General features: G+C 47.7%; 9 protein-coding genes across 9 annotated transcripts; 4 read left to right on the top strand and 5 right to left on the bottom strand.

The window, feature by feature from the left end:
* Positions 1–2,306: 2,306 nt before the first annotated feature.
* Positions 2,307–4,822, bottom strand: DFJ58DRAFT_767521 (organic solute transporter Ostalpha-domain-containing protein). Its single transcript, XM_041388864.1, has 17 exons — positions 4,552–4,822; positions 4,451–4,491; positions 4,365–4,397; positions 4,220–4,317; positions 4,154–4,161; positions 4,075–4,097; positions 3,922–4,015; positions 3,840–3,869; positions 3,766–3,789; positions 3,685–3,718; positions 3,521–3,635; positions 3,335–3,461; positions 3,248–3,278; positions 3,132–3,196; positions 2,972–3,072; positions 2,908–2,918; positions 2,307–2,858 (listed from the first exon to the last, which is right to left on the bottom strand). Exons 1-17 carry the CDS (start codon positions 4,675–4,677, stop codon positions 2,629–2,631), a joined length of 1,191 nt encoding a protein of 396 aa, XP_041248343.1. The 5' UTR covers positions 4,678–4,822; the 3' UTR covers positions 2,307–2,628.
* A 75-nt stretch (positions 4,823–4,897) lies between these two features.
* On the top strand, positions 4,898–6,259 carry DFJ58DRAFT_767504 (uncharacterized protein). The gene is made up of 3 exons (XM_041388863.1): positions 4,898–5,373; positions 5,426–5,493; positions 5,558–6,259. Exons 1-3 carry the CDS (start codon positions 5,126–5,128, stop codon positions 5,884–5,886), a joined length of 645 nt encoding a protein of 214 aa, XP_041248342.1. The 5' UTR covers positions 4,898–5,125; the 3' UTR covers positions 5,887–6,259.
* An 84-nt stretch (positions 6,260–6,343) lies between these two features.
* On the bottom strand, positions 6,344–7,721 carry DFJ58DRAFT_767496 (magnesium-dependent phosphatase-1). Its single transcript, XM_041388862.1, has 5 exons — positions 7,367–7,721; positions 7,116–7,313; positions 6,882–7,053; positions 6,784–6,829; positions 6,344–6,728 (listed from the first exon to the last, which is right to left on the bottom strand). Exons 1-5 carry the CDS (start codon positions 7,465–7,467, stop codon positions 6,598–6,600), a joined length of 648 nt encoding a protein of 215 aa, XP_041248341.1. The 5' UTR covers positions 7,468–7,721; the 3' UTR covers positions 6,344–6,597.
* A 525-nt stretch (positions 7,722–8,246) lies between these two features.
* On the top strand, positions 8,247–10,348 carry DFJ58DRAFT_99768 (thiamine diphosphate-binding protein). Its single transcript, XM_041395673.1, has 10 exons — positions 8,247–8,638; positions 8,697–8,722; positions 8,773–8,851; positions 8,904–8,912; positions 8,971–9,026; positions 9,086–9,093; positions 9,143–9,255; positions 9,317–9,614; positions 9,671–10,062; positions 10,109–10,348. The coding sequence occupies exons 1-10, from the start codon at positions 8,402–8,404 to the stop codon at positions 10,223–10,225; spliced, it is 1,335 nt and encodes a 444-aa protein (XP_041248340.1). The 5' UTR covers positions 8,247–8,401; the 3' UTR covers positions 10,226–10,348.
* A 344-nt stretch (positions 10,349–10,692) lies between these two features.
* On the bottom strand, positions 10,693–12,287 carry DFJ58DRAFT_723600 (uncharacterized protein; the record flags this gene model as incomplete). Its single annotated transcript, XM_041385028.1, has 3 exons — positions 10,693–11,045; positions 11,098–12,159; positions 12,215–12,287. 3 exons carry the CDS (start codon positions 12,285–12,287, stop codon positions 10,693–10,695), a joined length of 1,488 nt encoding a protein of 495 aa, XP_041248339.1.
* A 195-nt stretch (positions 12,288–12,482) lies between these two features.
* Positions 12,483–15,031, top strand: DFJ58DRAFT_767473 (kinase-like domain-containing protein). The gene is made up of 10 exons (XM_041388861.1): positions 12,483–12,685; positions 12,902–13,061; positions 13,113–13,179; positions 13,322–13,426; positions 13,579–13,616; positions 13,668–13,886; positions 13,935–14,281; positions 14,341–14,389; positions 14,437–14,606; positions 14,658–15,031. Exons 1-10 carry the CDS (start codon positions 12,663–12,665, stop codon positions 14,944–14,946), a joined length of 1,467 nt encoding a protein of 488 aa, XP_041248338.1. The 5' UTR covers positions 12,483–12,662; the 3' UTR covers positions 14,947–15,031.
* A 1,401-nt stretch (positions 15,032–16,432) lies between these two features.
* DFJ58DRAFT_99606 (uncharacterized protein) lies at positions 16,433–18,045 on the top strand. Its single transcript, XM_041395672.1, has 4 exons — positions 16,433–16,828; positions 16,883–17,424; positions 17,531–17,938; positions 17,993–18,045. Exons 1-4 carry the CDS (start codon positions 16,734–16,736, stop codon positions 18,001–18,003), a joined length of 1,056 nt encoding a protein of 351 aa, XP_041248337.1. The 5' UTR covers positions 16,433–16,733; the 3' UTR covers positions 18,004–18,045.
* A 505-nt stretch (positions 18,046–18,550) lies between these two features.
* DFJ58DRAFT_858928 (uncharacterized protein) lies at positions 18,551–23,090 on the bottom strand (the record flags this gene model as incomplete). Its single annotated transcript, XM_041393984.1, has 22 exons — positions 18,551–18,743; positions 18,793–18,856; positions 18,907–18,990; positions 19,042–19,060; positions 19,114–19,149; positions 19,204–19,228; positions 19,279–19,381; positions 19,444–20,028; positions 20,080–20,266; positions 20,331–20,373; positions 20,424–20,459; positions 20,513–20,634; positions 20,688–20,755; positions 20,803–20,915; positions 20,965–21,177; positions 21,232–21,363; positions 21,413–21,547; positions 21,605–22,217; positions 22,265–22,351; positions 22,410–22,521; positions 22,579–22,671; positions 22,727–23,090. The coding sequence occupies 22 exons, from the start codon at positions 23,088–23,090 to the stop codon at positions 18,699–18,701; spliced, it is 3,279 nt and encodes a 1,092-aa protein (XP_041248336.1). The 3' UTR covers positions 18,551–18,698.
* A 1,266-nt stretch (positions 23,091–24,356) lies between these two features.
* DFJ58DRAFT_767444 (DUF1212-domain-containing protein) lies at positions 24,357–26,295 on the bottom strand (the record flags this gene model as incomplete). Its single annotated transcript, XM_041388860.1, has 6 exons — positions 24,357–25,008; positions 25,107–25,271; positions 25,366–25,677; positions 25,753–25,899; positions 25,974–26,040; positions 26,192–26,295. The coding sequence occupies 6 exons, from the start codon at positions 26,293–26,295 to the stop codon at positions 24,781–24,783; spliced, it is 1,023 nt and encodes a 340-aa protein (XP_041248335.1). The 3' UTR covers positions 24,357–24,780.
* Between the last annotated feature and the right edge of the window lie 10 nt (positions 26,296–26,305).

Below are 26,305 nucleotides of genomic sequence, written 5' to 3'. Positions count from 1 at the left end.
TTTTGCTGCGCCTTTTGCTAATCAACCACTTACTACTGCAAGTATCTCTGTCGAATTTGCCAATTGATTCCTGCTTCATCACCTTTCCGAGCTACCGCAATGCAATTAACTACCTCAAGACTGGGGGGTTCTGGTCTGGGATTCGACCAGGGTGGCTAATTTACGCTATTGTAATTTGAGCACATGGTTTTTCATGATCTCCCGATAACTTGAAGGTTTAATTGAATCTGGATGTTAGGTATCCGGACCGCAGTTGAATCTATGTGAAAGGGCCTCGTGTACACCGCCTTGAGCATAGTCAGCTTCGTAATGACCTCGTGCCACTGGCTCGCTTTCAAGTCGATGATCGTGCAATCAACCATCACTCCGCTCGCCCTCTGCTCAAACTTCGATCCATTGGTGCGTTCACTGGCACGTTTTCCTGATCTATTTTATGCTCACCACTGAGATATTCTTAGCTGAGCTGGTCATCCAGTTTTGCGTTACTGGTACCCTCCATTGACTGATGAGCGATATCTAGTTGGCATAATTTCCGATACTTCAAGTTATGGGTGGACTGACTGAGTCAGGGCCTCAGGTGGCAATCTTAATCTGCCATTCGAACAAAATATTATTGTCATCAACCGTTTCGAGACAGTAGTGGGGCTTCCTATCCGAGATCATTGAGCCCCACGCTCGCGCTATCCCCCGGCTCTTCTGATCGATCTGTGTCTCTCAGCAACCTTACTATCGGCCTTTGAGAAAGATAAAAATCGCAGGGCTTTTGAATGGGGTCGTGAAGTTACTGTTCCAAGTTCCAAGTATACAAAGTAGTTCCACGTTAGTGAAGATTTTTGTGTTACTCGTGTTCGAGTTGCTCATCATATACCTTGTCACTGTACCAGTCACATTTTGTTTCCGCTTCGTCATACCTTTTCATACATTCCACCCACTAGCTCGATCGTGACATCGATAATCGCTTTTCGTGATCGTACAGCCTGAGGGTGAAGACATCGTGTTAACTTGGTACTCAATGACATGAGGCATTCTCCGACTGCTGATCATTGATATTATCCCTAGGCTAATAACTTGAACCCGGGAAGACCATATCTGAGATGTTGGAGCACCGGGAAAGATGCACCGGTGACTCTAACAAATATCAATCAAAGATCGGCAGAGTCGAGCTCTCTTTAAACCCACTTCTTGATGTATTCCTTCGAGACTCTGATATCCTCTCCATCCAGCCGCCTCAATGCAGAAATGGTCACCTAGATGTAGGTCTCGAGTCCCGAGTAGACTCGCTCAATCGGACCTTATGAAGAAGAGGTACTTGAATGAGAGTCGAATCCCCTACTGGTCCTCGTTGGTGCAAATATACAGAGTGCAGCACGAGCCCATTTAAGCTGCGGATCAATCAAATTTTCGTCCTCAGTGCGAGAGTTTGGACTGATCGTAAATGGGGCGTTAAACTGTTGCAGTCACGATAACAGGGCAGAAGAGAGAGGTCCGTGTTCCTCACGATCAGGCTGTTCACTGACGACACCTCACTTCCCAGTCATCTAGAAATTATACTCATAATGCCATGCATTGTGTTTCTCGCTCTATTAATTTCTTAATTCAATTCGATCGATCTTCTCAAAAATGATACATCTGTCACGGTGGCAAAGATTTAATAGTCGAGCCATGGCGCCCATCTTCACAAGGATCATACACTGTTCCATTTGACAAGTAGCTGCATAGACTGCAACACCACGTTACCAGTATCTAAACGCCGCAGCTAGGCTTCAAGTTGTGAGGTATCGCTAATTATTCGAATCCCCAATTTCGGCACCCCTTAAGTAACCCTCGATTGTCCTCTGTACACGCTGAGGTTTTAGGTACCTTGACTTTTATTCAAAATATCAGTAGAGCTGTTTATGATGTTTGTCCATCGATAAGATTTCAGCTGTCTAGAAACTTGAACCTCAACAATTGTAAAGTGCAGCTGACTGTGCATCCGACCGATCATCAATATTCAAGCCCATAATGTGCCCTTCAGAGTGCCCAGTATGAATGCACAACAGGAAGTAGTGAGTGTGGAAGAATTATGGTCAATATAGCATAATTGATGTGCCACAAGTAACGCATTTATCATAAATTTATGTATTACAAAAAGAATTAGGGAAAAGGGAGAAGAATTGGGCGAGTATTTGAGCTCGCTGTCGAGGACAGCGAGCTCAAGGCTCAAGCGTTGTGTCGTCGCACAGTATTACCAAAACAGGAAGTCCCGCTAAAATTCACACGTCTCGGCAACGGTACGTATGTGTGAAAATGTTGTATGTATGTGTGAAAATGTTGTGTATGTGTGGATTTTGTGTACAGAATATTTGAACTGATCCAACGCCATACTGGCGTGTTATGCTGACCGCGTTCTACCAGATACATTTATGTAACCTACTGTACAAAGTGGTATCGTACAACATTAAACATACAGACATGTTCGGCACTGCCGAACTTCTGTGGTGTCGCGTAATCAGACCTATTAAAGGTTGCTAACACAGTTATACGCAGGTAAAGAGTGTGAATATATAAAAGCAAGCAAGTAAAGTGAGACTATAACAGACGTAGATAATGAAGATGTCCTTGATATGTAACACTGGTTTGACCCGATTATGACAACTCGGGACTGGCGCTGTTGGCGTTGTGGGGGTCACTGTAGGGGTATGGAGCTAGCCTTATTGATTCCTCGGTGAGTGACTTATCACTATCTGTCACTGACCTACCGCCGACCCTAAATGCCTGTGCAAAATCCATCTTCTTACTTGAGTGAGTTGACGAGGCACCACGGGGGCGGGTAAAGAAGAACTTGAATGAGCCTCCTATCTCTGTGACAAAATCCCCTGGTAGTATGTTAGGCAATAATTTAGGAAGATATCATAGAGCGCTTACAGTAATTGACGCTATGAAGATATCAGCAATTGAAATATTCATCAATCATGGAACATCGACGCACCTGTCCCATAATGGACGCCATATGCTCGTCTTCTTGTTTTCTGCCACCTTGTATTCATTGACTGTGTATGCCCACATCATTAGTACTGAGAAGAAAACCATCTGTCGCGTGATAAATCAACACGAGGTTCCCGCATTGTATTCAGGAGGTGGTAACTGACCTCGATGCAAATGGCCAGCGCATTAAGACCATCTGCGATATTGGCCGCAGTCCAGTATTCGGTGGCTTCGGCGCTCATGTCAGCATTGAGTAAATTAGAGTTCTGAAAGGACACACCTTTGATAACGCGACCTTCCAGCGCGCTAAACTGCAAATAACTCGGGCGTAAAGTGGGTAACAACTACAAAGGCGGGAAGAGCTCACGACAAAGGACTGATAAAAAGTGAACATCACGATGAGCTTGATGGAGAGAAATTTAGCCATTGGTCGTCGCCCAACCAGTTCCTCCTTGGTGAGTCCGTAAAACAGCAAAAGACCATAGAGTGCCACACTATTCACGGGAAAATATGTTATGGGTCCGATCTCTATCACATCATGGGTTGGACATACCTGATACTGGCGAAATCAATGGCCTCGAGATAGACATTGGCAAAATATATGCTGTAAGGGCCGGATTCGCAAAGCACGTTGTATACTTGACAGACGATCCCAGCGATAGATACGGCTGCTGTAACGTGAGATGTTTATCTATGCGTGGGATAGTTCGACCTCACCTGGTCGAAAGATAACGTATTGTAAAACTGACCACTATACTAAAAATGGGTATTTGTCAAAGCATTCAGTAGCCGACTTACCTTGACGGTGTACATGAAGTAAGGCTGAAGAAGCGTGTGAGGGAAAGACTCCTAAGGCATCAGCAACAGCATACCTTTGTTGGTCGATAATTCCAACAGCAGAACTATGAACGAGATTAACATGTAGTTATAAAGAATGTGAAGTGAAATACGCACAGGGATCGGTAAACGTCTTTTACCCTTTCGTTCAATTGCCTTTGTGGCATCGCGACCTGCGGCTGTGTCTGCCACGAATTCGATTAGAAGGAGTCTGTCATACGGTCAACAAGTAAGCAAGAGATCTACGCAATCAAGAAACAAACCACAAACAGGAATGCGCTTAAGGTGACAGCCTAATCAAATGTTTGTGAGATAATGGACAAGGATGGTGTACACGACAATCAATTACCTCGTATGCTAAAAGGATTAGGGCGCTATCAACTCAACATGCGACAGTGCTGTCACGACAACGTACCGGTTTCAATGAGCGAGTAGTACGTGTAACTCCGGAAATATCGGTAGGAAAAGAATGAAATAACAGCGTATACTGGTGGCATGTACAGGATTCGCAGACTGAAAGGCGTGAAGAAAAGCACTCAAGGAAGAAGTGACGGACGCACATTTGACGCTGCTCGTTAGGTTTGGTATAATTTCTGATGTAACGAATTGAAATTGAAAGATACTTTCAACATTCAAGGCGCCTTACCGACAATGCCCCAAGACTGAAATCATAGAAATAATAACTGTCTGGGTGAGGTCAATGGTAAACCACTTGGGACATATATGAACCAGTGAAGATGAACATACTAGCATAGCACATCCTCCCGCGATTGCCCATCCTATTCGATGTTCGTCCCAGTTCAGATTGCCAGAGCTCCAGAAGCTGGTTTGGTCCACGGCTACAGTGTTATCGGACGGGCAAGTAGGCGCCATAATAGGTTGTGGTGGTAAAAGTCTGTGTCGGTATTATTGTTGTTCCACTGAGCAGATATTACAACGGTGGGTATAAGAGAAGCTAAACCAGTAGCTGAAGCGCTTGAATCGTTCGAGGAGGCGAAAATGGACTACGTTTACGAACTCTGTTTGTACAAAGCAATGCATGTTTACGTAATGTTATGACCTTGTTTTATCTTCTTTTCTCGCCTTGTGTAACGTCCAACTCTTCTGAAGGCTATACTAGCGTGCCATGGGCCTACGACTTCTTTGGCATAGGGTTTCAACTGATCAAGTCGTCTATTCCCAGATTCCTTCCAGCAGTGCTAGAAGCGAAGACTTCAACTGGCGCTCATGCACTTCTTTTCGGTTTTTTAATTGTGCATAGGCGCTCAGACTATTGTTTCAATAGGCCAGGCCTCAGGACCCGCTGAGTCAAAACGTTGAAATGCTGAGCACAGGCATCGGGGAGCATTTGTGGTATAGCCTCAATTTCATATGTTGCCAAATCTCATACGCGGCAGCTGTACATGTGCATTCTTGGAGCGCTTGGTCTATTATCATCACAGCCATCGCCCTGGTGCTTCCAAACAGAAATCACAAAGCGTGCGAGGTTTACTTCTTCTTCGGAACCTTGGCTTTTGCCTTGGCGGCGGGAGCCTCTGCGGCAGGTGCAGGAGGTTTGGCACCTTTATTCTGCAAGATTGACAATTTATTGGTGTTAATGATCGTTAGACAGGTCACGCACTGGTGCAGGGGCACCCTTGGTGGGTGGGCTTGGTGCTCCGGAAGCAGCACCACCGGTAGTAGGAGCGCCTGAGTGTCAAAATATCAAACGCCTGTCAGACGCCACCCAAATAAAGACAACGTTCAGGCATACCAGTCTTAACAGCTTTCTTTGCAGCGGCCATCGTGTATTATTTGCACGAGAGAAGAAGTATGAGCGAGGATGTGGTTGTGGTAGTCGAATGGAGTACAAGCAGACAATCTTTTATAGCCCTCCCGCAGCCCTGCCCTCACCTTCGGCAGAGTTCGTACCGTTTCTCCCTGTGGATCGCAAATTACGCAGCTGCATTCAGTTCCGGAACTATCGATGTCCAAGATGAGTTTGGACTCTGTCAGTTCAGGATATTTTCGCGCCATTTACGCTCTGATCTGTTTGTGGCAGTTCCAATGATCTCTACTGGAGGGAAGATACAGCGGAAATGAAGCCAGCAGAGCTTATCCTCCCAACCATCTCCTTTCCCCTTATCTGGGAGCTGCGTACGTTGAAACTTACTATATTTCATCACAAGCTCTGCAGTTTGGCTGTTGGTCTGCATCCTGAAACGGATAGTTCACCTTGTGACAGACCACACTTGTACCAAATACCATTCTTAATCACTCCTCTACATCCCCACCAATCGCATCATAGCACGGGCGTTTTTATGTGTGACTTCTCCCCTTGCGCATTCATTTCGGTGGAAGTGCCCTTCCCTGTGACCTCGCTTCTTGCCCGAGCTTATCTACGTGGAAGTTAGGATTGCGCAATTTTGGCCTTCCAGTCTGCCTCGGGAAAGACGCGAAACATAATCACATCTAAACAATAATTGTTGAGGCGCTTACAGAACATGATTTCCTCATGACACAATCATGTTATCCTCGTTACTCTTCACACCACCCTGAAAAATCACTATGACATGTCCCTAGCACGAACACAGGACCTCGGTGTGAGTATTCATTGTGTACATTCTAGGCTTGTCATACGGGGAATAGGTATCAAGTTATAAGTCCATCGCCGGGGAAACCCCCTTCACAGAATCTGGATCCTCCATCGCACTCATCGATACGATCAACTCAGATAGGCAGTGTAGCTACTTTTCATATAGATCATGAATTCAATTGAAATATCAGCGATCACGCTGTCCTGATGAAACACTATCAGATAAGAGTGCTATCTGCTCCTACCACGTCCTCGATGATTTGAACAGGGTGCCTGTCTCTCCATTCCTCTAGCCCCTTCTCTAGAATTCGGTCATTGAGACCGTTTGGGACAAGCGTGAACGTCACGCCTGGTGTAATTGATGTCAATTTAAAGGTATTTCATCAGCTCGTAAGTTCACGTACCAAGTTCTTCTACTTCCTGATTCCTCCATTCGTCGTCGAAGAACAGCTACCCAAACGTGCGTGACAGCGACATCCATGCATAACTTTCACCTGCTTACCATCTCGTCATAGGGTATCCCAGTCTTCTCGTGAAGTTTCTTGAAATGTCTAATCTTCGAAGAAGGGTAAATCTCCAGCTGGTCAAAAAACTTAATTGCGGGGACTGGTTTCGCGCTGCTGTCGCTACCAGTCCTCGGAGGTATAAGTATGAGATCCAAGGCTTCACGAGCTCTTCGGGTACAACATGTTAGTGCAAAGCTGCTAGCAGTAGTGGAATCGTTCAGATCACTCACAATGACGGCGCATCTGTCCGCGAGCATGCAGCGATCGTCACGCCTGCTGCTTGTAGGCGATGCATGATCTGTGGCACATCCCTGTAGAAGTCGATTGCCTTGGGATTGCGCTGGCTATCGGTGACTTTGCCAGTGACGTGGTGTCGCCTCAATGGGGGATGTACGTGAGTATCAATCCAGAAATCCCAAAGCGTATAGCTACATATTTTGCGATCAGTCACAATCGAGTCTCGATGGGAGGCGTCCTTTACTCTAGATCGAAAGCGACTAGTTTGGGTAGCCTGGTCGACATATTGGTTACTGTAGAGGGACGGTCCTGAATACCACCACTGAGACTGAGTGTCTTTTGCATCGCCTCATTTTCCCAGGCTCTCAAAAGCGTCGACGACGATCAAACATTCTACCTCGACGATCCAACGAAATCAATGATCTTCGATCAATCCCGGACTCGGAGGCCCGGCGGGTTTCAATAGTATGAGCAAGTACTACTTACATAAATGAGCATTGCAACCTTCCTCCTCACCATGGCATTGCGGCGGGTTGAGTATGTAGCGCGGAGGACTTTTAAGTTTTGACTGAGTGTTTTGGGCCTTGGCAGCACGTACTGGTACGATTTGACGAATAAGTACTCTCCCTTTTTTTCCGAGTCTTCAAACTTACATAATTGTACGTATTCTGAACTAGTACTTGCTTTCCTTTGCTAGCTTAGACCAGTCAAAGTTGGCTTCGAAACCTAAATGTGAATGTCCTTCTATTACCTCTTCTGTTTCGGCCACAGTATGGGTATGACTATAACCTTTTCAGCTGCGCGGACCTGCGCCAGCCCTCTTCTTGGACCAGGATCAAACCAAGATCATGGATGCTACCATGATCTGCCTTGCGGCATGGCCACAACGTCGTATCCAGTGGTATAATCAACCTCTTGCAGTTGTGATCAAAGGTTTCACCAAAAAACATTTATCATCATTCTGTCCCAATGATCATAAACTCGTGAGTCAGTTCTCAGGTCCAATAGGGTATCGCCCAAACTAAACAAGTTTGGGCTCTAATAGGCATTAGTGACTCCGGATTGACAAAGTGACTCGGAGTCTCGGACACTCAGGGAACCGAGGAAGTTGGGACGTAGTGGTATGAGGTAATTTTAAAGTACAGTTATCAGGCAGGCAGACTCGCAATTACGAGATTGAAAATATTTGTTTGATAGATCCCATAATCGACGACACCCGGGCCAAGCCAGGTGACGCTCTTGACCTGGATCTACTCAGTATCAGCGCAACTAGCTAGACATGCTGCATTCCTTGTCATTCAAATATTCCTCTCTGCTGACAAGGGCTTGCTCGAATGGTCGGACGCTCTCAACTTTACCTGCCTTTACTTCGTTAGGCTGCCTACCCACGACGCACTCACCAGTCGTGTCAAAGCTCGCGTTCTTCAATTCTGTAACTGGCGACGGTAGCAAGATACCAAATTATAGGGTTCTCGATACGCTTGGTGTTCCAGTAGAAGGTGCTGAAGTGCCTGAGGTAGGTGTTGTGCCCTTCCATCTCCAAACAAATTCATTGACATTCGAAATTCATTCAGATTAGTAAACACTTCGCGCGGCGATTGTGGGTTGTTTTCGCACTGACTCGGGATTGTATCTTACAGAGTCTTGAAGATATGAAAACATGCAGTTGCTTCCTACGCTGGATGATATACTTTGCAGTGGTCAACGCCAAGGCAGAATACCCTTCTATGTACGTGGACAAGAAGACGCCTCAGATATTCCCTTACATAATTTAAATTTAGGCGACTTCCGTAAGATAATTGGTCGTGCGGGTATGAATGCTAGTCGCTGACCGTCATATCTCCCAAGTATGGAGAAGAGGCTACTGTAATTGGCTCTGCTGCTGCACTTGCTGATGATGACGAGTAAGTTTCTCTGGACACGTAGTCTCCTTTGAGTTTCAACGAGACACTCTTGTTTCCAGAGTATTATGTTGGACTAATTTCTGTGTTATTTATGTTTTTTGCTAATTCTGCCACAGCACAGTATCGCGAAACGGGGGTGCTCTTGTGGCGTGGCTTCAGTCTTGACGGTATTATGGCGCAAGTTTTCGGAAACCATGAAGATTCTGGCAAAGGCCGCCAGATAGCTGTGGCATGTCGCCTTCTATTTTCCCTTTCGCAGCTTTGCTCAGTATCTACTGACGCTCCCTTAGCATTACAGCTCCAAGCAGCATCATTTCCATACCATATCTTCTCCGCTCGCAACTCAAATACCACAAGCTGCTGGAGTCGGATTTGCACTTAAACGTGACCCAGCGAGACGCTCCAAAAATGTGGCCTGCGTGTTTTTTGGGGAAGGCGCAGCGTCAGAGGGGGACTTCCATGCTGGAATGCTTTTTGCTTCGACAGTGCCCTCGCCGACATTGCTTCTAGCAAGAAACAACGGTTTTGCTATCAGCACCCCGAACTCGCAACAATTTTACGGCGATGGTATCAGTGCAAGAGGCCCAGGTAACCTGATCGCGCCTCGCGCATTTGTGTGAACAGTAATCGAACATCACCCGCAGGTTATGGCGTGGATACGGTTCGTGTAGACGGAAACGACGTACTCGCAGTAATGAACGCTGTCAAGGAGGCACGAAGGCGGTGCTTGGAAGGTGGTCGGGCAGTTCTAGTGGAGATGATGACTTACAGGGTTAGCCATCACTCGACATCTGACGACTCGTATGCCTATAGGGAGCGTCAGGAAGTCGAAGACAGAAAAAAGAATGACAACCCCATTACGCGATTTCGCCTATTCATGGAATCTCGGGGATGGTGGAACGAGACGGAGGAGGAGGAGCTCGCGTTCCGTCTGAGACGTGATGTGATAAAGGCATTAAAGCGCGCAGAAACTGTCAAAAAGCCTGACCTAGAGGACATGTTCACTGACGTATACGCGGAGGAGCCCTGGAATATAGTAAGTATATGGATGGGTCAGTGACGCATACTCATTTTGGCTACAGAAGGAACAGCGGGAGGAGCTGGTGGCACTGCTCAAGAAATATGGACAAGTATGGGAGCCGTGGCAAAATGAACTCAGGGCCCTCGAGAAGGACGGAGGGAAGAAACTTTCGGATTGACGATCGACATGCATGCACAAACATTTAATGACTTCAATATGTAACTCACACTGGTAAAATTTGGTATGACTATCGGCTATCGACATCAAATTAAGCTCCAGGCCGACAATCATAAGTGGGTAATCATAGTCGAAGGCTGCCAGTCCAGCGGCGCGCCATGACAAGGCGAGTACAAGGTCCTGATCACTATCGCCAAGAACCAGAACAAGAAACTTTAGAAACAATGGGAAGGGCGATGCGTGGGTATGAAGGGATACGCAAGGAATAGATACGCAATAAGAACCACAGACGGAGCGCACGTACTACTTATCGATAACGATTCTGGAAGAGGAAGGGGGAATCAGATATGTAACTTAACACTGCAAAAGTACAGAAGCGTCATAAAACCGAGGCCAAGGATCCGAAACACGATAGACCAAAAGAAGCGACATTCTTATCTTACGTAAAGATACACTATCAGACCAGGATCAAGCAGTGCCAGCGTAAGGGTCATCATACACCTGAGTGTAACGATTGTTTTGCTCGCCACCCTCCTCGGTGCAGAGGCTGGGAGTGTACAACGTCCGCATACCATTACCGTTGTAGCTGGCGGCTGGGACAGGGAATGCCAAGGAACTAGGGGGAGGGGACTTCATTCTCCGTTCGGCATAGGCGCGGAGCATCTCGTCGGGAGACATAACGCTAGCAGGCATGGGCATCATAGCGAGACCTGATTCCGGGGCAGGATGCGCTGGAACGGGAGGAAGAGGCATGTCGACGCTCTGCTGCTCCTGGGGCAGCAAGTAATCATCTCCACTGGCTTCATTTCCTGTGCGCATCACTATTTTTAAAGTCAACTTTCAAGTACACAGGAAGCAACTTAAGAAACCTACTGCTCAAGGATGGCCAAACTTCATCCATACTAGGACGTGCCTCCGATGCTCCACTAAGGGACATACGGGCACGAATATCATCCGGAGTGAGAGTAAAGGGTCCCTTAGTTTGTGTGGGAGAGAGATCTCCCGTCTCTTCCTTATCGTCGTTAGAAGGAAGAGGGGGCACAATGCCAGTATGGAAGGCACGACTGGTTCCAACGGTGCGACGAGACTCTATTGATGGACGAATGTCTGTAGCGAATGATACTCGCGATACCCGCTCGCCTAAGGTAGTCTGAGAACGCAAGCCGGGACGTAGTTGAGACATCCTTGGCACGTCCAAACTGGCTTTGTCTGATATAGAAGGAACGCCTTCGACAGCAGCAGCAGTGCTGACGGGGCGAATCGGACCAAAGGAAAACGATGAGTTGCGATATCCTCCACCTGAAACTGCCATGCTGTGACGAATAGCTGCCGAAGCACCAGCAGCAGACATGGACTTCCAGTCCACGGAGATTGTCGACATACGCTTGTCGATGACCTCGCTGAAGCGCCTGCTCTTTTCCTTGGATTTGGCGCGACTTAATTTGAAATAGACGGCTATGCCCAATCCGATGACAATCAGCGGCACCAGGACGCCGGCAGCGATCTTTCCGCCAGAGGAAGAGCTGCTGGAAGGGAAGTTTCCGACATAAGTGACACCATCAGGAGAACTGAGATCGGCGCTGGCTGGGGTAGAACCGTCGGATGGTGCAGTATATGTAGCAGTAAATACAGGGCCCGCAGGAAAGGGGCTAAGGAATGGTTGTGTGTTGGAAGTGACGATGGAAAGCTGCAGGTTGACCGTGGAGGTGTCATTCCACCACTTGGTCTCGAGGCTGGTCTGATAGTTTCCCAGGGCGTAATTAACGTTTTGCCATTCGTGAATACGGCTGCTAATCAAGCTGGGGGCGATAAGATAGATATCAACACCTTGTGTATTGGACAAGCAGGATGTGTCCCAGGTGATGTTAAAGGGACTACTGCTGTTAACGGTTTGACCCTGAGAGGGGCTGATATAAAAACCGCCCGTGGAGCATGCTGCGAAGATCAGATCTAAAAACGCAACGCACATTTCATTTATTCGTAAACTCACAAGAACGCTTTTGGTGCGTTTGTGGTGCACCAGCATGCCCAATGCGAACGTGCGCCAATCCTCGTTTGTTCATATCGTTGAAATGTAGATTTTTTCTTATAAGTTTGGGTATAAGAACCCCTTCCGAAAAAGAGCGTATCCGCTGTGTGGCGCGGTCAAAAGAAAGGAATGGCGGGAGGTATGTAGCAGTAGTAGTGGAAATAGGGCTGGTTGTGATGGAGGCGGTCAGCATCATCACGTATTTGAAATTTAAACTCAGCTAAGACCCCAAAACACCCCATGGCAACAATTAAAACGCCAAAGCAATAGTTGACAGATTTGTCTTGTACTTGTCTGGCCAGACAACTTGTGGGATCATAAGGTGCAAATGAGCAAGGTGAGCGCAGAAGTCGTGTTCGGAAAGTTTGATATTATTTGCTTCCTTCACACCAAGGCTCGAGGTTAAAGCATGTATGAATGTTGGCTGACAAGGCAGGTGTCTGCCATCCGCATCTCCCGACATGTGACATATCCATGTATTGGCGCTCACGCGTGGTCAACGGATCACCTCATGAACTAGGGCTGGGGGCTCTCACGTCTCCTTTAAAGTGCTGGAGGCACGCTAATTCCGCTCCAAACTGACAGCATGAGTGGCCTCGTATTTTATGCTCCACCAGTAGCTCCTCTACTTACTTCGTCGTCGTCCAGCAACGTACGGTGCTATAGATATTCTGGTTCAGCTAACAACGAAAGACATGTGGCTGACTTATCAGGCGATGTCGTCGCAGACACAAGCGTTCTGACAACATCAGGAGGTATCACGGATGTTTGGAAATGTACATGGTTCAAGGACACCGGCTCCACGAAGGTTCGTTTTGGCTTACACGGAGCTGTTTTGAGACTCATCTGGCTGGTACAGGTTGCAGTGAAGACGTTCCGGATCGAGAGCACAAACCAGGGTGAACTCGCCAAAACACACAAAGCACGTACCGATGTTTATATCTCAGAAGCCTCGATATAAACCATGATATGATAGAGATGGTCACAGCAAATCCATGCCTGGGCGAAGCTCGAACATGAAAATATACTTCCTTTATATGGCATTGTCATGGACTTCGGCCCCAATAGTATCAATAGTCCATCCTTGGAAAGAAAACGGAACCCTCTCGACTTATTTATCATGCAAACATGCAACATTAACTGTACAAGATAAATTCAAACTCGTTTGTGTCGGTTTCTCATTGCATTACTACCTTGACTAAGACCTCCTGCTTGCCCCTGCCGAACAATAGCTTGAAAACATCGTCTCGGGACTTCACTATTGTACGTTCAGTCGTTTCCGTTCAATATTTGACGTGATCTTGAGCTATGCTTCCTCTCCGCAGTGCACTCTCATGGCATTGTTCATGGAAACCTTTCTGGCGTAAGGATAATTCTCATTAATCTCGCAAATCAATCTAACATATATCTGAAGAATAACGTGCTGGTAGATGCCCTTGGCAGAGCCAGTCTGGCGGACCCCGGTCTCAGTGTGCTAGTCCCAGAAATCTTAGGCATGTCATACTTTCGCCTGTCAACATCTGGCGCTACACGGTTCGCTGCCCCCGAGCTTTTCAAAAAGTCCAGTCGCGGAGAAGTGCCCTGGCCAAGTATATCCAGTGATAGGTATTCGCTGGGCAGTATCATTTACCTTGTAAGTCTGTCACCACGCAAATACGCGCTTTGTCAATAAATTACGCAGGTCCTTTCGGGCTCTCTACCATATTCCACCTTGAAGGACAGTGATGTGCTCGTCGAGTTGCTTCTAGGAGTCGCCCCAGCATCACCTTCTGATTCGAACAAGTCCATCACTCGGGAGCAGTGGCAGTTCATCCAAGGGTGTTGGTCAGAAATCCCCCAGAATCGCAGGACGACGAACGAAGCTCTCGAGTTTGTAGATGTCAATCTCGCTCTCTACGTCCCTTTCAGGGCTATATACTTGACTACAATGGAAATGCACTCGAGGTCGAGCAAGACAGACGGCTCAAAGCCTCGGTTAGTTTTGAGCCGCAGAGACTTCTCTCCGGGCGATGCATTACCTCTAGGCTAGTATACTCGACGACCGTCATCACGGTTAAGATTGACTTTTCTCCAGATATACAGGCGAGTTTGGCAGTCGGTTTGCGTCGCTCGCGGAATCCTGCGAAAGCTGCCGAGGTACGCGAAAAGTGACACATGTTACTGTTTCTCATTCATAGGCTCAGGCTGCTGTATCCGTCATTTTAAATGACATTTTCGACACAAGCCATATCGTACCTCAGTGGGATTCCAAGGAAACAGAAAACGCGGTAGTTAATCACACGTATAATGTTCTCGTCGAAGATATCAAGATGATCAGCGACGCATTACAAGTATTACAAACAAGCAACCCAAAGTGTGTGCTCATTCCTGCGAAATGCTGATAGTCTGTCCTAATGCCTAGCAGTGCGGTAGAGAAGTCCCTCGGTACTCTCCGCTCAACAGTCCAACATTTGTTATTTGACGAGAGACGGAAACAACGAGCACCGCGCGCCGCTTTCCTGATGATTGTCTCCAAACTGCAGGACTTTTTGGACGATCTTTGGAAGGAACTCTACGGGAATAGAGGGAAGTTGTCAACTCCATTCTGGGAATGGTTTGAGAAGTGGATGTCGATGATGAGAGCATGGGATAACTCGCAATCAGAGGCTGCCGTTCAGAATACTGCTACGTGCTTGCAATCCATCCTATCCTAACATGGATAGTAGTAGTACTAGCCTGAGTAGAAATATGCGTCCCGGATTACAATTATGCAGCTGTTGGCCGTTCTACTAATACTTATCAGCAGCATGTTTCAGCGTGATGATCGTTTGTCGGACGATGCGGACAGATGGGACAGGACGGACAGGACGGACGGAACTTGCCATGGGTACTGCCGAACATGCTGACAAATCATCAACCTGGCGCTGATGGTGTGAGTCACCGCTTTGAGCTCTGCCTTCCAAGAACCATCCCAATATCGTAGTATTCGTGACTCAAGCTCGAATGGCATTCGATCACTGGCACTGTTAGAACCAGATGTGAGTGCGAGGATAGAAGTATCATTGGTGATTGACCAGAACTCGTAGGGATCGAAGTCGTTGTCGTCGTCATCGTCATTTGGCAAATTAACGACAATTTTGAGTTTGGTGATAGACGAGAGGGTGTCTGCGATGGTTCGGTAAACCTTTCTTTCAGGACGTTTGAATCCAAACGTTTCTTCCACATCTGCCAAGATGAGTCATCGTAGATGTTGAAGAAACGTTTTGATTGACCGCCCCGACTTCAAGATCTAAAGTGAATTCAGAAGACATGACACACGTCAGAACGGGGATAAGGATGTACTACAGACTCGGCGGCGGGCTGTTTAATGGGCAAACGGTGTGTGTCAACTTATCAAGCACGGGAACGTGAGGAGGCAACTCACCATGGTGAGAAGTTGTTACTGCGGATCACGAACCTCTTGCAAGAAAGGTGGTCTGCTTCCTGTCCAAGACAAGTATCAGACAAAACCAAACTTGTAAGCATTCTCGTGGAGATCCCGGTACCCGCGCGCGTTGTCAAGATTCGCGGCAAGTAGAAACCATGCTAAAGAACTACCTGCAGAATTTGCCCCGGGTGGCACATAGCGGATCGTTCGAACTTCATCAATGCCGCACTCCTCCTGTGGTCGTTCAGGACCACTCAGGACCCAGATGAACCCATTGATGAGATGGGCTTCGTGGATGGCGCGTAATTATGCACCTGAGTGGGAAGGTGAGTGGCCGTGTTGTGGCTGATTTACTCAATGAGAAGCAGGCGGGAATGAAGTGTTTCCTCAATGGTGACTGTTTAAGGGGGTGGGTGATAGAATGCATTTAGAAGCGAGGAACTCATCATTGAGAATAGATCATTCTGGGAGTCTCATGCCTGGATATGAATGGCACTTCTCACTACTCGGTCAGTCCTACTTTGTCAATCACAGCACTTGGACCAAGGCGTGGGAGAATCTAACACCTGAACGTCCACTGACTCCACCAGGAGCTTGACGCCGGAGTGCATTATTGAGGGTGGTTCCCAAAGTATGTGGAATCTTGCCTGCTTGGGCACAGTTGCATTATAATAAGCGCATCGAATGATGGTTCAATTCGCCAGTGGTCACAAGACGGAGAGTCAGTGGGAAGGCCACGGAATAATGACGGAGGAGCAGCGTCCTTAATTGCAATGTCTCCGGATGAATCAATGCTCGTGAGCAGAAGCGCAGATGCGGCAGGCTAGGGCAGGCTACAGCCGTGGAACATCAGGAAGGGCAGCTCGGTCGGTGACCCGTGGAACTTCGGGGCATGATGCAATGATTCACTCGCAATGCCCTGGAGATAGTAAGGGGATCAGAACATGGCACCATGCGACGCTGGAACCCAGATACTGGCCAACGATTAGGGACGCAGCGACGCTCAAAGTTGGGTTGTCGTCGTCATTGTCGTGCTTCGCGACGCGGAAGAAGAACGCTGAGAGTCGCAATTGAATGGACAATCGATGTAATCTGGCAACTGCTGGCCCAAATAAAGTTACCGGAAAACAACGTTGTGCTATTGGGGAACTTCAAGAAAGGCGAGGTAAGTGAGTCCAAATGGCACAGCAATATGACATCACCACCAATAACGAGCGAATTAGATTCCCCTATCCAACCTTCATCTTATCAGTCATGCATGTTGCATTCGAGCTTCAAGCAGATTCACTGAAACTCAAAAAGGCTCCTCCTCTTCCTGTCACCCACCGTAATCCCAATCTAGCACACTTACAATCCGCCCCAGCACGTCGTGTTGCAGCAGCAGCCAAGCGCAAACACCGTGAGCAACAGTTGGCGGCAGTTGCAAATGTCATAGTGTGTTTGGGCTATCGTGCCTCCATTTTCTCGCATGCTAAATCTCTATACTCCCTACCTAATATGGAGGTGTGGAATGTCGCTCATATGGAAGGACTTGGTGCTGCCAAACATCTTAAATTGACGCTTGGTGTCGGGTTGCTATCCCCTCATATGTCTTTCGAGAATCAACAATGGGACCTTGAGGTCTCTGCAGTCGTTGACCGAGTAACTGAAGAGATGTCATTAGAAGTGTCGCATCCGCGAGCACTTCATGTTCATGTCTTGTTTGAATCAGGCTTCACACTTGGTCAAGCGCAAAGTTTGTGTCAAATGTATGCGCTTGATGAAAGTGAGTATAACCACCTGTCTCTTCCAACTCGTGGTTCATGATATTATAGCTGTAATTGACGAACTTCGTTTTGCCGGTGACTTACCATCTGCCACGACACACACAGTTGAATCTGTGCGTCGTAATGAGAATTTGCGAGACCTCTCTACCGGAGACCTATTATCAATGATCGGTAGAACATCATCTATCTCAGAGCTGGCTTCGTTGATCAACCCGGTCATTCAAGATGATAACCCTGTCATCATCAGGAGCCACCTCTACAAGATTAATCTATCACAATTGTCCTTCAGGAAGATTACATTCAATCAGCATCCATCAGTTCTTCGTGGTAATGCCATTGTAAATTGGGGGCGCTTTGTGTCCGAATTTGCACATTCAGCGCTCTCGCCTCAAAGTGTCGATATCCTGCGTCTTGAGCCATCTCTGGATGTACTCTTTGGCAGCATCATACATGCGGACAGCTTAAGACTGCCTTTGATCCTCGTCTTGTGTAACAATCTGCAAGAGTTTCAAGGTATGGAGGCATGTCCACACACAAAATCTGCGATGAAAGGCTCCCATTCAACAGATAATCCATGATAGTATCGTGTACTAGCACATGTCGCTTTCATGTTGAAGTTCTCCCATATGTCAAACCTCGGGTGCAAATTTTCAATCCTCGTTTCACTTCCGGAATGCATCCAGCTTGCTAGCTTCCATCAAGCACGGTCTGTTCGAACTTGAAGTCGATTCAGTCGAAGTTCCCCCAGTGACTCCCACTCTGAGACGGCATCCTCTAGCAGGGAAGATTATGTATCTATCGACAATGCGGATGCGTTCCGATGGATGAATGAGATAGTTGTGGTGATGAATGTGGCACGAGTATACATCGTGAAGTTCTGCCCGGCCTCTTCGGTGGAACTGGTTGATTGATGTTTTTGTACTGCGGGACCATTTCAAGACCATTCTCTGTACCTAAGTATCAGGAACTACAGCAATCATTGCTCATCAAAGGGACACTTTCAACGATATTCAAGTCGTCGATCCCAATGACAGTTCCCAGACCCTCAGTTCAGTCTTCACATCCTCTGTATCAAATCAAGCAGTTCGTGTCGTTCCAAAGTAACAAGTGCGTTCCCGCACGACTGTCCTCTTCGAGTCATCATCGCCCTAAATTTTCAGGCTATACATAACGTCCTAGGCTCGGATCCTCAGGGGGAGGCAAAGGTAGCTCGGTACATTCACAATTTCCAATACAATGTCCCAAGATCACACACATCCATGCAACGACCATTTCAACCCTGGGTGACAAGTCTTTCCATTTCCCTCGGATTTGCGACCTGAAAGCAATCGTTAAAAGGCCTGATGAAAAACAAAGGACGAATGTACCTTCCAACCATGGATAGCTGCTGCCCTCGTATACCCTGACAACGCCTCCTGTGGATGATACGGTCTTTAAGAGTCAGAACTAGGATCCTCTATCTAACAGGCGATAAAACGTACTGCTCCCAATTTTGGTCTAGCCGCGCAGGTTTGGGGTCGGTGCTCGAGATGGCGAGCTTGATTTGTAAGAGTACGGAAGCGATACTACATAGAGGGGTGTCAGATCAGCGTGAATGATACCCGCGAGATACACACTTGTAACTTGGAAGCCATCCTAGATACACGTTAGTACATGCTATCAAGGTCAAATTGACAGTCGCGACTCACCAGCTGAAGTTAGAAGATCCATACAAATAGATCCCCCTACATAAATACCGGTAAATCAGTGTGTAACAATAACTCTTCGGCGATACTCACCAACGGTGATGTGACCACCTCCGCCCTAGATACCAAAGTCAGCTACAGCGAGCATTTGAAAAATTCACATCGTACCTGCATGAAAGGAAGGAATCGAGGCATTACAAGGCGGAAGAACGGAGGAGAATGAGGGAACGTCGACGGGAAACGTATCTCGAAAACAAGCGAATTGACACCCCTTTTAGAAAGAGGGACGATCTATCAGTATAGTTAATTCCACAAGACGCAGCCCAAACTCACTTTGACTTCAAATCCTTCGCAATAGGCAGATCAGGATCAAACGAATGCATCTCCACCACCCACTGGAACAAGTTCTCGTTGAACTCGGGAGGCATGTACCATCCCAGTGTAGCAAGTGACTCCGCGCCCCCCTGTTCTTTCATCATCGCCCTGAACTCTTTCTGTAGCGCCATCGTCGCTCCCGGGGTCGAATCAGCAGGCGGAGGCAACAAGAGGTTGATATTCTTCTCCACCCAACTCGCATCATGTACCCAATCCTGCTTTGGTTTTCCGTTGACGTGTGTTCCGATGCTCTTCGGCTTCACTTCCTCTTCATCGGGTGCGTTAAACACAGCACTGTCATCCTCATCGAGGTTAAGAGGGACATATGCGTCCTGGCAAAGTCCGAGAAGTTTCTCAAGCTTGTAAGAAGGCTGTGGGATCTCAACTTGGGCATTCGAGAGTAGGGGACGACGATTTGGATCGTGTTTGATAAAAGGAACATTTCGGACCTTTGGCTTGGTGGGGGTGGGGGTGGTGGTATCGATGCTGGTAAACATACTATTAGAGTGTAAGTTATCGAATGTGTTGACTAGCAAGTATCGACTACAAGCAGACCGTCAGCCCTTGATGACCGAACTGAAGTATGACTCTTACCACATAATCCATTCCGTTTGCTTGACCACGTAATACGGGTTATATGAGGTAAATTTTTGCGGGAGATTGATGATCTCCGCGAGAGCTACGCAGGCTGAAGGGGCGATCGTGCTATTCTTCCAAGACTGCAAGCCGCCCGTAGCATAGGATCCCATCGAGATCACGCCGTCTTTGGCGAAGTAGACACCTGAACAGAATAAGATAGATCATTGACGATTACAAGATAGTCTGCTTGCCATCTCCGTATGCACGACCATTTGCTACGGTCTTATACCACAGTCCGTGCCGTATGATCTATCGAAATATCTCAGTGGTATCTTTCGAAGACATCTCGAATGACTTACGGAATGCCAGTTCCTCAAGGGTGACCCATGGAAAGCCTAATATGCCGCATCAAAAAAACCGCAACTGACGAAAGTACCAAGAAACATACATAGAGAGTGGGGTAATTCTTCGCATTAGAATCTCCACATGTTTCCTGTTCCAAGGCATATTTGAACTTCGCTTCTTTATCAGGGGCACCGACCATGAAGCGGAATTGTCGCCACTGCGAGCCTATACCGTCACCGAATAAACAAATGAACTGGAAGCAAGCGAATCGCATGTACCTATGTTCTGCACTTGATCTTCCTCTTCAGTTAACTCTTGTAGGTGTGCCGTGCAAGAGGCAACACACCTAGTGGGGTTTAAATTAGGTCAATGACTCAAAGGCATGAAACGTACCAACGCAAGATGGACCATGCGGCGGGCAAGATACTGGGGTCCATGTCCTTCAACTTCGGCTTGTTAGTCCCTACGACGACTTTCTTTTCAAGGTGTTTCTTCATGTCCCGAATCTGCATTTACTTGAACATTAGCGTCAGCAATGAAGAAAGATATTCGAACCGGAGGCAGTGTGTTGATGAGTTGCACGATTGCAGTACGCATTTCGTTGACAGCCAAGCTATCGAAGTCACGCATGGGATTTTGATAGACGGGGTCTGGAACCTTCAATAATAAGCCACGCGGAAGGGGCTCATCGAGAACTTGTTCTGCGGCAGCAACATAAGCGAGGGAAACCAGGAGATCTACCATCTCGGTATTCTTGCATATATCATACTGAATGAGTTAATAAGCAGATAATAATGATGATTCAAGCGAAAAGTCGCTAACCTCTAGGGAGGGCCCAAAGTTGAGGCTATAGTATTGGTATGCACACAAACCAGAGTTGCAAACATAAGGCTTTAGCGCCTCGAACACGGTATCGAGTTTCTTGTGACAAACGACACAATAACGATTGCATAGCTGCTCTTAAATCAGTGCAAGTCAGAGTGACCATCTCGATGGTACTGACTGTGAATCGACGGAGAAGGTACGCAAAAGCAGTCTCGAGTAAGTTGATGTGACCATCTTGGGTTTCCAAGGGATCATGCGGTAAGTAGCGAGAGCCAGCCAGACGTCGCTCCTCCTCCTCAGCTTGACGAAGTTCCTAGAAATAGAAAAAAGATGAATAGATGACAATTACTTATGTCGATCTAAGACGCACCTCCTGCATCTCCTTGACAAGAATTACGTGCGATGTCTGAAGTTCCTGCGATCTCCAGTGCAGTTCTTCAGCTGCGGCCCATCCAAGTTTGAACTGTCGTCGAACTCGGAGTAGTTGAAGAAAGTGCTCATCAAGTAACGATTCAAGCGAGCTGCTCAAACTAAATTTGTCAAAGGTGCTGTCATCCTCTGCCGACCCCATTTCGGACTCCTTGTCAACATCGATGTACTCTTCGTCCACTCCATCTTCGGCCCCGTTCTGCTGGTCGGACTGGAGACCGTATCGGCGGAGCGAAGCGACAACGTGTTCTTTTGACGGCTTGTACTGTCGAGAAAGGCCGACGTAGAATTTCAACGAAGTGGAAGAATGGATTGCAGCAGGGGAGAGTGTCCCATCACTCTGAACAGGCGGGTAGACACCCCAGAAACCAGAGATGACGAGCACGAGATGCTGGCGAGGACGTAGGAATTGGCTATCCCAAGACATTAGGACGTGAGCGGGAATTTTATCAGTTAATTCCACCACAGGGACAGAGATTGTCAAGAAGAACTCGCTGCTGCCACTCCAAATGGCTCCTGGGTTATAACCGGCTGCATAAGTGCCTTCGAAGTCTCTGTGATGCGTGTAAGTGAATAGTCATCTGGGTAGAAATTGGCGCACCTGCGCAAGACTGAGCGACAGATCTCTGGTCTGGTGAACGCACTCAGGTCCTCATCTACGGTCATATCATAATTGTGGTCATCTTCGCTGTCATCGTCACCAGAAATACTGATCAAGAAATGCTTTGCCACGTCGTGAATCGTACTGGGACTGTCGTTGAGTACCCCCGTCACAAATCTCCTTCACCTGCTCCCCATAACTCCCAGGTTCTGGTGAATGGCAGAAGAATGAGTGAGTGTTGGGGTACTCGGAAGTATCTTAGATATGGATGACGATCAGTACCGATGACACTTCCCCTCTCGATAACGACTAACCTGAACATAGGAGATGCATCACTATCCTTGTCCGATCTCTAGATTCTATGAGGTCAAACTCTACCGAGCCATCATCATCTCCTGCTCTGAAACCTAAGAACACCGATGTTAATGGTACCGAGTATCGAAGGCGCTAAGCCACACTTACTTTGCGCAGACCATGTTCCCCAATCAAGGTCAGATGGGCAGCTCGTATGCAGCTCGTGGAGATCAGCACTGAATCTCTTACGGCCTTTCAAAGGCTTTGCTGTAGGTGCCATGGAAGGAGACGAAGAAGAAGAAGATGTTAAAGGAGTCAGCTGCGTCACCGGTACTGGCGATATAGGGGTCTGTGCGTCAGCCAGCTTTGATAACTTGTAGGCATCATCCGCGGACATAGCAACTTGTTTATCATGGACTTTCTCGCCAGGTCGTACCTGCAAGTTGACGCGCTTGTGAGGCTGTTTCCTGGAGGCTTGACTTGAAGATGGTTCAAATTTATTTTTCTTGCGTGCATTCCGTGTGGCGGGCATGGTACTTAATGATTTGAATATGTTTTAAGCTGGGCTCTATCTTAGGAAGACAAGTTTAACTGACATAGTGTGTGCACAATGCAGGAATCCTTGAGTTGTAGTTGTAAAGGCGCCGCGTCTTCAAGTTCAGACTCCTTTCGCAAAGACCCTGCCATTTATAGCAACCGGAATCCCGGATACACAAGCGCCCACACGTGGAAGCCAATCCAGGCTCTAGCTCCAAGTTTTCAAGCTTGTGATCGCCTCAAATGATGATGCATCTACAACAGGACACATGTATATGAGGAATACAAACCCAATCGGTAGGTATTTGATCCTTATAGATCTCAGAGAGATGATGGCTGGCCTGAGCCATGGCTCCTGGCAGTTGTGAAGGTCTGTTTCGTATTCTCTGCAGTTCTTTCAAGCTGATGCGTCGTATCAGGATGAACAATTACTTACCTACTCCAGACCATCACTCCCACCTTTTTTACCATGTCACGCACGATTCCGAATCACAACTTCACTGTGTCTGTTGATGATGGTCGCACAATAGACATGGGTGAAACGTAGTTTTTCCCCGAGCTTATGCCAGCATCTCGCTTACGGGGGTCCACCAGTTGAATACCGATACTCTTTTGCGTTTGGGGTGCAGGATCAAAGTCCTCCTTATGCGCCACTCTGATTTCCTCGATCCTCGCACAGGTCATGCTCCTGGCACTTTTCGCCTTTGCCATGTGAGTACCAGACACACCGGTGTCATCGATGGAAAGGGAAGTAGCTCCAAACCCCGTGAAGTTCCCATAGGAGAGGAGAGGGATCCATTCCCAGAATGCACGAGACTCTGCATGTTTTGCCTGAAGACGAAGCCTTTTCCGAACTTCCAATTCGGGAATCCATACAATTCAAACGTTGACAGGTCAAGTTATCATGATCTGCTCTAAACTCAGCGGTGCAGCTCACTAGATTTCACTTGCACCCATATATAGTTCATTTGGATCACATACTAGCCCCGACATGGATGATACAACTTTCAGGACAATGATATCTCGTGTCAACTTTTTGCGCCGTCTTACCGAACTGACTCGAAGTTGCTTTGTGACATTTTGTAGGCTACGTACGCCTGACACTTTCCCATGCCTACATCGCCTGCATCCTAATCATGTCAGTGTTTTACGTCGTGCAGTCACTCGTTCGAGTGATTCAAACCGTCCTCACGCAATTGGCCCCTATTCTGCGACGGCCCGCATAGACGGTACTCACGAGTCTACCTACCACCCACCAACGTAGCTCACCAACGAATTGTGGTGTACACATACATTGCTAATGAGTAAATGTGCCCAAACAAACGAGCGAGGACATGAAAAACGGAGACCATGTGTATTGCGTGCGATTGTGTCATGGATGAACGACCAAAATGAAAATGAACGTGCAGATAGACAAACGAGTGTATGAAAATGAAGACGATGTCCGTGGAGGAAAACGTAAACATAAACGATGACCAAGTCCATGCTAGTAATCAGATGAGCATCTGAATGTAAAAGAATTAAGGGATGAGTTGGGGAGGATAGATGTACCTGGGCATCGATATCTATCTTTCAGATCTTATTAAATGCGATATGCACTTCGAGTAAGAACAATGCGGGCATACGTACGAATGTAAAGCAATGCAATGCAGGGGGCGGGAACGCATACCAGCACCAACGTCCTCCTACAAACTAAACACCCCCGCAGCCCTCCTCCTGCTCTGAACAGGATGAACGAGCACCAAACTGATTCCAAGACCCACAGTCAACCCAACACTCGTGCTGATCAACTGGAGCGCGGTGTTGAACCCGCTTGAATAGGAGGAACTCGACCCTGAGGTTTGATCAACGACGAAGTTGAACAGTCCGCCGTTGCCTAGGCCTGAAGGGAGTTGGAAGAGTATGCCTGTGATCTGCGAGTGTGCGTTTGTGTTGTGATGCGAGTTTGATGCGCGTGGTGAGAGTTTTGTAAATTCCTTGATGCGAGAAACACAAGAAAAAGAGAACGCACCATAACGACAAACGCATTCCCCTCAAAAAACCTCCCATAGAGATTCGACACCAACCCTACAGCAAACGCCCCAACAGCAGCTGATATATCGCTCTGGTTCGGGAACTTGATGCCAACGAAATGGTTCGTCACCCATCCTATGCATGAGATGGCGACTAGGAGGAACTAGTAGGTGTCTGAATCAGTATCAGCTCAAAAGAGGTTTGGCGTGTGGAACGGGACCAAAACCAAACCAAACCAAACCAAACCAAAAACTCACCAACTCCCTCCTCCCAATAACAGCCCCAAACCTCAAACTCAAAAACAGACTATAACACGGCACACTCAGGAACGCCCACCACATACTCGGGGTGCGCTGCCACCATCCGCCTGTGGAATCGTGGCTCAAGGCACACATGGAATCCATGCCTCCTACTAGGGGTTTGCCGAGCATTGCTTGGTAGAGCTCAGCTCCGATGGCCAGCCCGAAACCGAGGAAGAGGCTGTACATGAGGGCGTAGCAGAGACGGACTGAGCCTGCTATTAGGGAGCGGGAGGAGATTTCGAGGGAGCCGTTTAGGACTATGAAGCCCTGAGGGGTCTGTCAGCGGTGGGATGCGATGCGAAGCCGGGTAAGGAAGGAGAGACGAGGGACGTCAAAACTCACAGGTAAAATCAAAACCACACTACTACTAGCAACAGCCTCATAACAAATCCTCTGCGTACTAGCAAGCGCAGCGCTCACAAAGCTTAGAAGCGTGGCAACCGTTATCTCAAACACGTTCCCATACAGCTCGTTGCGCACGCTGAGGAGCTGGATGGTGACGAGGAGCGCACCGAGGGGGAAGGAGAACAAGGGAGTCGATAAAAACTCCCGTTGAAGCTAACGCTGCAAATGCTGCTGCTACACATCCCGCCTAGGAATATGAGTTGGGGGAAGGAGTAAGTAGATGGGCTTTTTGTGCATTAGGGTGTCGAGGGCAGTGTTGGCTTCGGATACGGAGATGACGTCGTGGATGACCTGCGCGTTTGTGGTAAGATACGTTGGTTTTATTGATGAGATTAGTTTGTTGAGCATCCGAAAGGAGACACATACATCCCAATACAACCCATGCGCATCCCCCAGCTTCCCCAAATCCAATGCACTCGCCTGTCTAATAAACTTGACGTGACTCGTCCCCGTCGCGTTGTCTTCGAAGCTGATCCACATGACGTCAGGG

This window comes from Suillus subalutaceus (assembly GCF_016647625.1).
Source record: "Suillus subalutaceus strain FC151 chromosome Unknown DFJ58scaffold_14, whole genome shotgun sequence".
Taxonomy (NCBI): Eukaryota; Fungi; Basidiomycota; class Agaricomycetes; order Boletales; family Suillaceae; genus Suillus; species Suillus subalutaceus.
This window is presented reverse-complemented; position numbering and strand designations above follow the sequence as displayed.